Source organism: Apium graveolens, chromosome 7, assembly GCF_009905375.1.
Source record: "Apium graveolens cultivar Ventura chromosome 7, ASM990537v1, whole genome shotgun sequence".
Taxonomy (NCBI): domain Eukaryota; kingdom Viridiplantae; phylum Streptophyta; class Magnoliopsida; order Apiales; family Apiaceae; genus Apium; species Apium graveolens.
In genome coordinates this window covers 46,873,700-46,883,053 of record NC_133653.1, presented here as the reverse complement: position 1 = coordinate 46,883,053, position 9,354 = coordinate 46,873,700, and the positions used below count along the sequence as shown (strand labels likewise).

Below are 9,354 nucleotides of genomic sequence, written 5' to 3'. Positions count from 1 at the left end.
ATAGCTAGAAACCGAACCGACATACACGGTTCGGTAACGGTTTTTGGTAAAAACCGAGCCGAACTGAACCGTGCACGCCCCTAAAATCTAATAAAAACTTTTATATCTTTAAAGTTTGATCATTTTTATTGTCCTATTACAACTTTATTGTTCAATTCCATCAATGAAGTCTTCAACCTATGGAGGGCTTGTTTATAAAGCTTTGTGAGGACCAGAAGGAGAAGATCATTGAAGGAAAATGTAAAACCAAAAATGGATTTCACAAGAAATTTCATCAAATTATCAAGAAAATGCACAAAAAACCTGAAATATTGTGCTCATTCTATCCATATCGGCATTGATTCAAATAAACGTTAAATCACCACCCTAAATGCAAGACAGAGTTCTACTTTGCTAGATATGGGACTGGTACCCCATTCCCCGGGAACTACAAATTTCATTACACAATTCGTCAACAGGATGTCCAATACCCTATTATTAACCCCGAAAAACATCAAGTGACAGGGTCTACACAACCTGGAACATTATAATAGCAGAAGATAATGACAATGCACATCAAAGTCTATTACAGTCAACAAATGTCTTTAAGAACATATGATAAACTGCTTGGACATGCCACCAAGATCAGCATATTCTCTCTCAGTCATGCGCTTGCTGTTGAGGTTCTGCTACTGCAAGTACAGAGAAAAGTTGATAACTGTTAAATATTATGTAACAATAGGATCTGATAGTGTCCAACTAATATATACATTTAATGGTTGCAGAAAACACAAGTTATACTGAAAGCAAGAAACACAAGCCCAATGTCGTCATGACAAAATTCATAAATTTTCTTCCGTCATAAAATCAATCTCACCACTTGTAATCCCTTAAATCTCATCAGTCACAATGAAACACTTCAAAAAAAATACTCATATGCAAAGAGTCATATAGATAGTTCATTAACTTGAGGGTTCTTTGAGTACGAGTCAATTTCGTAAAACATAACTAAATTTATTAAGAATAATGCAGTAAACTTCCCAGATATATTTCCAAGTCACTTCTAGTAATTTGTAGTTATCTGAATGAACCTAGCTACACTACTTTATGCTAATGCAGATCCAAAATATTTTAATGCCTCATCATTATAATGCTGAAAGAATTTTAAATGTAGACTAGTAGCTATATACCAAGAACATGTTTAGAGATAGATCATAAAACCAGGATTGCCTTGCAGATGGCGGGGTCATTTCAGAAGAGACACCAAATGCTGGTCCATAAGCTTGGTTTTCAAAAGAAACTCCAATACAGACTGGTCGAGGTGACACTGGGTAGTGTGACGAATCCAAAGTCAGATCTGAATAATAAAGTAATAGCAGGCAAGCTAGAAACTGCAAGAAAAGCGAAGGCTGCATTTTGCATACCAAGAGGGTAGTCTTTCAAGTTGAGCATTGCAATAATGTCAACATGAAAACACATGTTCATTTAAACTCATTGCAATAGACATGTTCACTTATAGTCTCAAGTAATATACTCTCAGGTAAAAAGGATGTACATCAAAAAAGAAACTTGAAAGCAAATGGAAGACCTTTTTTCGTTGCTTAGTTGGGAATATACCTGTTGAAGTTGCAGATGCAGCGGCCAATTCAGCACTATAGAAGCTAGTAGTTGAAGGTTCAGCAGCCTGATTTGCAGGGGGTCTGCAAATACAACTATCTTTCACATAACAAGAAGCAAGCCAGAAGCAGAAAGCAATTTTAAAAAGTTGTCACTTAGGATGTCAAAATCGGTAAGATTTCTTTCCTGAAGTTGAACCTTGCCAATATATAAGTGTGCGATAAAGAATTGAATGTTACTGTACAATGATTAAACAGCTTATCTTATATGTATAATTTAACCGGAAAATTTATATTACTGCAACTTATTCTTCAACCTTCAAGTCAACAACATTTGCAATTGTTAAAGTACAAACTTTAAGCATCCCCCGTTCTACATTCAAATAACAAATAATTTACTAAAAAAAGTAAATTATTGGGAGTACAGTAACTATAGAATTGAAATTTAATAGCCAATAAGTATCATGCTGAAACAGCACCTGCAATTATCTTGTTAGAGTATACAAAATTTGAACTGTCTATTTGTCTCTTGCTTCAAATGCTAGATACGAACCCTCATACAAATATACATATATAGTACAAGGAACCACTAATATAGAACATCCGAATAAAAATTCCAAGAAGCTTTACCACTCTCCAAAAATTAAAAGGCCATATGGCTGTCGCTTTGTCAAAGGCTTATAGATTGCCAGTAGTCGAGACTATACAATCTCTTCCACAACATCAGCAGGTAATAACCATTTTTTTATTGGGAGTGGTCAATTACAGAAAGTCAATTACTCACACATTCCTGGGATCAGCAAGTGATCTGTAAAAGCCAAATAGTAACCTCTCATAGCGAAACATGATATACATCTTCTTGGTGTAAAACTAATCTTATTCTCTGGTGTTTATAGATTCTCAGTATGTTTTATCACCACTACTACTTTTCTATATGATCTCATCGGAAAAATTACTATTCTGTAGCTGACTAGAAGTGTAGGTCAAGCATGGTATCTAACAATTTCCGCATCAGGCTTAGGCTATTGAATTTAACAAATTTCATCACGGGGGAGGGGGGGATAAATTTCAAGTGACATGGCTCATCCAATAATCATTCAAACCTTTTTAATATATTAAGGGACATTTTGCAAGAAACCAAGCTTCTTGTCTGGCTACAGAGGCTTGTTACATTTTTTTCTGTAAAAACTTGGTCAAACATGAAATCACTGTCTGTAAGTGAACTGCCCAAGTCGAAAGCTGATTTATTAAACCTTAAAAATCATTCATGCTCTAACAAAGAGCTTCTCTCCTGGTACTCTTATAATCATTAGAAGTGCACAGCAAATGTGCATGCTTTTGCTTGCACATAGACTCGTAATGTAGAGTCTAAGTGTCTGCCTCAATATAGTTCATTGTGTCTGGAGCTATGCCTATATTACCTCTCTAAGACCCATTAAATTCTTTGAGCAGATAATTCTTTGTTCGGCTGTGAAGCTGTTCTGCAGGGGTAAGAAAGATACAACTATTGGGGAGGTATGCTTGTTACTATATTGGAAAAGAAAAACACTTCATTTTGGGGGCAATTTTGCTTAGATAATTTAGCTTACATAATTTTTATTTATTGATGCAGCTAAACAAGTCTTACATTGGACGTTTTCAAATCAACGCAAATACCACATATAGGCATAATGGAACTTTCAAGTGTGTGCACTGTGCAGAGTGCTTAGTGACCAGGTAAAAAATAACAAAGGCATATATGGAAACAACAGTGACTATCGGAAAAAGAAATGAACCCAAAACCAATAAATGAAAATGTAAAATTTCAACCATCCCTCATCCCTAATATATAATCAGAAAGCTTATAATAGTTTTTCGGACATTTAATAAAGTTATCACATTACCTCCTTACCAACTGCCGCAAGAAAATACTCATTCTCTTAAATTTTTCTTTTGCAGCATCATACTGAGAATTGATCGCCTCAAATGCCACACGAGCCTCCTCTTTCTCAGCGTCCAATTTTTTGAGTTCAAATCCAAGTTGAAACTGAGCGTCTTTGCATTTATCTCTCTCTACTGTCAAATTCTCAATTTTCTGTTCTTGCCTAGACAACTCCTCTGTAACCTCAAGTAATGCCGATGTCAGCTCATCTTTTTTAAATTTTATATATTCTGCATGACTCATAGCCCTAGACAGTTCATCCTGAGCACTGAATAATTTCTCTGTCAGATCGGACACAAGCTGCTCTTGATGACTATAACGAGCCCTCAAGTCCCCCTCATTCCAATTTTCCACATCTTTAACAGCAAATTCTAGCTCTTGGTGTTGTGAAATAAATTTAAAAACATCCTTGTTAAAAGATCGATAGTCATCCCCTAATTCTCTTATTGCCCTGAAACACCTATTAGAAAGATCAATCATGTCCTCGGTCCTCAAATTGTCAGCAGAACTTGTAAGACGAGCCACCAACTGAGATTTCAAAACAGATGCTGCATTAACCAGATGTTGACGATCCTCAGGTGAAATTTCTTCACAAGAATTTGGTTTCACTGCATGTTCAAGCAGGAAAAGAAGGTCGAACTTAGGCTTTTCTTCCTCTGGAGAAAGAGGAAGCTCCACTACTGGTACCTCACCCCTAGTTTCTACAGGTGGAACTTCATGATCTACAAGAAATCAAGTAACCAGCTTAGCCCAAAAAAAAGAAAAGAAATCAAGTAACCATATTATCAAAACATAATTTTGGGGCTAGTCATATTATATTAATCAAAGTATACTTCTAAATAGCCATTTACCTTCCAAAACTAACAGATGGCATACAATCTAAACATATTGAAGGTATCTATAACTAAAACATTGGTAACCAACAGTATTTTAGATCAGTGTGAAACATATTTGTCAAATGTAGATCTATAGCCACTAAATACAGGATTGATACAAGTAAATATTCTAAATCATTATTTCCAATACAAGAATATATAACCAAACTTTGCCTTATTAAACTTTTATATTTTACATTGCTATACGGCTATTAGCTACTACGTCCAGAGGTTACATTATTCTCAATATCCACATTTATATTTATGAGGGATCAAAAAGGGAAAGGGGGTTTACCACTTACCAGAACGGGTCAGTGGGAGTTCTTGTTGCTCATGTTCAGCTTCCAAAGACTTGTTCATTTCATGACCTACAAGACACAAAATCATGTAACATTATCAAAATCACAACTCCATTGTACTCTACAACTCACTTTTAAAGATGGATCGTTTCTCATACAAAGCCATTACCCTGTGGTTAGGAGTATACATCTAAATAACCATTTGCCTTTTAGAACTAACTAATGGCATACATTCCTAACATATAAAAGGGGCTTCTCAAAAAAATGGGAACCAACAAAATGCATAATTGTGTAAAACATATACGTGCATAAACAGAAGAGATTCATCAAGGAAATACTGAAGAGCATAATGTTTACCACAAGTTATTATCACAACATCTTTTTTTTTGCTAACTGATATTAAATTAACGAAAAAAACATACAAATATCTAGGGGCATATCCCGTGTAAGAACCAAAGGGAAAAGTGCTCACTACCAAGCAAAACTACCACTAGCTAGAATCTAGAGGTCAACCAGACAAGTAGTTCCCACTACATAGTAATAAACAGACTACACAACTACTACAAACAGACAATAACCAACTCTGGCTGTAGTGCAGTAGATGAATAAACTGGGGGTCTCTAGCAGCTAATTTTTGAAATTTAGTGCAAGAGAACAGCTTCTCACGAAAGATAGACTTCATCACACCAATTAACTGATCAGAAGTCCGCAGTTTACTAAAGACTCGATTGTTACGTTCCTGCCAAAAAATATATACCAGCACTGATATATATAAGCAATTAACTTGTTGTTTAACACCTGAAATGCTCTGCTGAAAGAACGCACAGCCAATCCACCCAATTAAGAGTTAAAGGAATAGCACAGCTACGTATAAGGAGATATGTTATGGGACACGAAGATAGAAGATGCTCTAAAGTTTCGGGGTTACTACGATATTAAACACAATTCGGATTAACAGTGTATCCACAATCAATATTTTTGTCTTTAGTAAGCAATCTACCATGTAACACTAACCATAAGACAAAAGAACACTCCTGGATAGCAAACGAGTGCCACACAGCACAAGCCATGGAGGCTATTAGCTACTGCATTATGTTAACACAACACACACACACACTTATTTGTAGAGATCAGTAAAGGGGGTTTTACCAGAAGGGGCTAGGTGGGGTTCCTGTTGCTCATGATCAACTTCCAAAGACACAAGCATTTCATGACCTACAAAAAAACAAAATCATGGAACCATTATCACAAATTCATTTCACTAATATGATTATATAGATCAGTTATCAAATAAAATCATCACTTCTAAAGAGCCCTTTACCCTTCCAAACATATTACTGGCATCTAACCAAAAATACGGCAACCAACATAATTTGCAATAATCGGAAATATGTTATACAGTGCTATTAGGCTATCTGGCATTAGCTACTACATTTAGAAAAACAACATTTTTTTCAAATTCTCTCTCTCTCTCCCTCCCCCCCTAGCTCCCTCTCCCCCTCCCCCCCTCGCTCCCTCTCCCCCTCCCTCCCTCTCTCTCTCCCTCCCTCCCTCTCCCTCCCTCTCTCTCTCTCCCTCTCCCCCTCCCTCCCTCCCTCCCTCTCCCTCTCTTTTCCTCCCTCTCCCTCCCTCCCTCTCTCTCCATTCCTGCCTCCCTCCCTCTCTCTCACTCCCTCCCTCTCTATCTCTCTCTCTCACTCCCTCCCTCTCTATCTCTCTCTCCCTCTCCCCACCCTCTCCTTCTCTCTCTCTCTCTCTCCCTCTCCTTTTCTCTCTCTCTCTCATGTAAGACATAAACAGGGGGGGTTAGGGTGTTACCAAAAGGGGAAAAGAGAGGCTCTTCTGGCTCATGTTTAACTTGCAAAGACTCATGCTTTCTCTTCACATTCTCACATCTTCCAATGGGGTTTTTTCTTGTCACTTGTTTATCATTTCCCGGCGAAAAAACGACAAAACTACGACGAACCCTACTCGACCTTCTAAGATTCGGTGTGTCTACACCCTCCTGAGCTTTTACTGGTTTTCTCATTTTTTTTCTTGAATACTCTCCTGCAACACACACCTACACTTGTACAATATAGTTAAAAAGAAAGATAAATATGTAAATGTATTGGGGTTCAATAAATTTCAGATATGTACAGCATAATATGTATATAAATGCATGTTGATCGAAAGGGGGTATGTTTACAGAGGTGTGGAGCAGAAATGTGATGACTATATTTACCGGGAAGGGAAATGTTCAAGATTCCTTTCTTTTCAAATGTCCCTGTTTACATTTATTATCGACTGTTACATTCAGTTTAAAAAATTTACAAACGGTAAGATGTGTGTTACTCAAAAACTAGGCTTATTTCAAATAAAACTAGGCTAATTAAAAAATGTATGATAAATGTATACTATATACTAAACAGAGCTACACTAGGAGTCTAGGACATGAACCATTTGCATGAAACATGTACTTCATATTTCTCGTACATTTGGCCAAGAAAGAACAAATTCTTGCTCTCTTTCTTTGAATTAGTTGGAACTTGGAATTATGAGGATCCTTTAAACCTTTGCGAGCTTTGTGATTCGTTTTTTCGGTCGATTTTTAAGTTGAATACGGTGCATTTATGGGATCGATAAAATTAATTTTTCAAACTATAGTATACTCCTAATTTAGTTGCATGTTATGATGGAAGTACTTTATAGCTTTAAGAAATCATGTATGAAATCATATGAAGAACTGATACCATTTTCTCCGAGATGAAGGGCAGTAATAGATGAGGTAAAATTGCATAAAGCAGAAAATGTAGCCATAAGTTACATTAATGTAGAGGCATAATTGATATGGAAGGGATCCTCTTGATAAAGTTGACCCAAATACTGGGAGGAGCAATGTTGATAGTACTCAAGGAAGGTTTATCAAAGAACTTAGCTACAGGATCATAGAAGAACAACACGGACGAATATACGGTAGTACAATAAAGCCAATAATAAGAGGAGAAATGTTACTTAGAGCAGCTTTGAAAGATCAAGATGCTTCATCTCAGAGAGGTTTCCAAGCGCATATGGAACAACTCATAAAAAGTTGGCTTTAGAGAGATCGAGATGCCTTTAACTGTTGAGTGAGCCAATAAGTTTTGGAAAAGGACCATTAAAATGACTAAAGTTGAGATTTAAATATTGCTATTTAATGATATTTCCAATCTGGCCTGGTTTTGAACCCCTTATCTGTGTAACTCACACAGTTTTGACAGAAATTACTAAAGCAACTGAATATAAGAATGCAATATTTGCTTGCAGCCTGCAGGTGTTTATTTGCTTGCATTGCATACTTTCGGGTACCTGTTTAATCATAAAGAGCAGTGAAACTGAAATGAAATGAAATGAAATGAACAGGAACCGGTACTTCTTCTTTGACGTTGTCAAATTCTTATGGTCTCAAGCACTTAATCTATCTATAGACTCGACTACAAGGTCTTTTGAGATTGAGCCACTGATTTATTCTTGTAAACCAGAAATAAGTTTGGGGGAAAAATGATTGTCAAGAAATGCAGTGAACTTACCAGTTTTCTGAGTCCCTTTTAAATAATATTAAACATAAATACAACCTAGCTTAACTACAAACCGAAAGCAACATTTTCTATCAATAATTCAATGTAATACAAAGGAATTAATGTATAGCCTAGTGGCTATACAGCAAGAAGATGAAAATTTAAGCCACTTTCTTAACAAATGTTGGTTATAGGCTTGTAGCTGAAACAAGTACCTTACATAATAGTTATGGAAAATCCAGAACATCATGTTTTATAATGGGCTCGTAGCTATATACCAAAAATATGCTAAGAAATGACCGCCAAATCCAGGAAGTCTTAGGCACCCATTGCAGATTAAGATGGCAAGGCCATTTTAGAAGAGACTCCAATTGCAGGTGCAGAAGTCTGATCTTCTGTGGCTTTGTTAGCTTGGAACAAACCTGTTAAAGGTAAAGTTGCCTATTTAGCATTGAAGCTAGTGGTTGGTGCCTGGTGGTATAGCAGCCTGACTTGCAGAAGAGAAGCCGCCAAAAGCTCGTCTAGAAAGACTGCATATATCAAAATCTTTCGATTACAGGAGGCAAATCAGAACCAGGAAGCAAACTCAAATAAGAAGCCATCACGAAAACGTGAAAAGCAGTAATTTTCTTTTGCCAAGTAGAATATTGAATATAAATAAAAATATATATTAAGAGAATAGCATGTTCTATTACTTAAAGAAATCCAAGCTGATGAAATGGCTAACTTATCTGGAGTTTAATTTGTACTACTATAATTCATCCTTAATCCTTCAAATCAGCAATACAAGCAAAGGCTCAAGTACAAACACACAACATAACTGACTCACTAATTTCCAATTTAAACAATAAGTGAACTCCCAATTTAAGATGCCCATTCTACATTCAGCTAAATAATAATTAACTTAATAATGAGAATGGAACTGGGGGTAAAGTAATTATAAACTTGGAACTAAACATTTTTGATAAGTATCATTCTTAAAATGGCCTCAGACTTCACCTGCTAAATTATATAACATCAGAACAATTCTCCATCTGTCGTCTCTTGCACCAAATGCTAGAAATGAACCCTGACTCGGTACTACTATTTTTTTTCCAAACAAAAACATCTACGGATGTCCACCCTATA

The 9,354-nt window shown here is 36.2% G+C and overlaps 1 protein-coding gene across 2 annotated transcripts; it reads right to left on the bottom strand.

Annotated features, from left to right (window-relative positions):
* Positions 1 to 311: 311 nt before the first annotated feature.
* Positions 312 to 7,032, bottom strand: LOC141672597 (uncharacterized). Of its 2 annotated transcripts, XM_074479235.1 has the most exons (8): positions 6,915 to 7,032; positions 6,509 to 6,752; positions 5,840 to 5,905; positions 4,694 to 4,759; positions 3,479 to 4,238; positions 1,597 to 1,679; positions 1,170 to 1,306; positions 312 to 671 (listed from the first exon to the last, which is right to left on the bottom strand). In XM_074479235.1, exons 2-8 carry the CDS (start codon positions 6,717 to 6,719, stop codon positions 669 to 671), a joined length of 1,326 nt encoding a protein of 441 aa, XP_074335336.1. In that variant the 5' UTR covers positions 6,720 to 6,752; positions 6,915 to 7,032; the 3' UTR covers positions 312 to 668. The 2 variants fall into 2 exon arrangements, with proteins under 2 accessions (XP_074335336.1, XP_074335337.1); XM_074479236.1 differs by lacking the exons at positions 1,170 to 1,306; positions 6,915 to 7,032 and having other exon boundaries at positions 6,509 to 6,877.
* Positions 7,033 to 9,354: the final 2,322 nt, after the last annotated feature.

Excerpts from the sequence above, each read along its gene's own strand:
- LOC141672597 (XM_074479235.1), bottom strand. The coding sequence starts at position 6,719 with ATGAGAAAACCAGTAAAAGCTCAGGAGGGTGTAGACACACCGAATCTT. Across the intron at positions 5,906-6,508 it reads GCCTCTCTTTTCCCCTTTTG|GTCATGAAATGCTTGTGTCT; the intron begins GTAACACCCTAA and ends GTTTTTTTGTAG. Across the intron at positions 4,760-5,839 it reads ACCCCACCTAGCCCCTTCTG|GTCATGAAATGAACAAGTCT; the intron begins GTAAAACCCCCT and ends TGTGTCTTGTAG.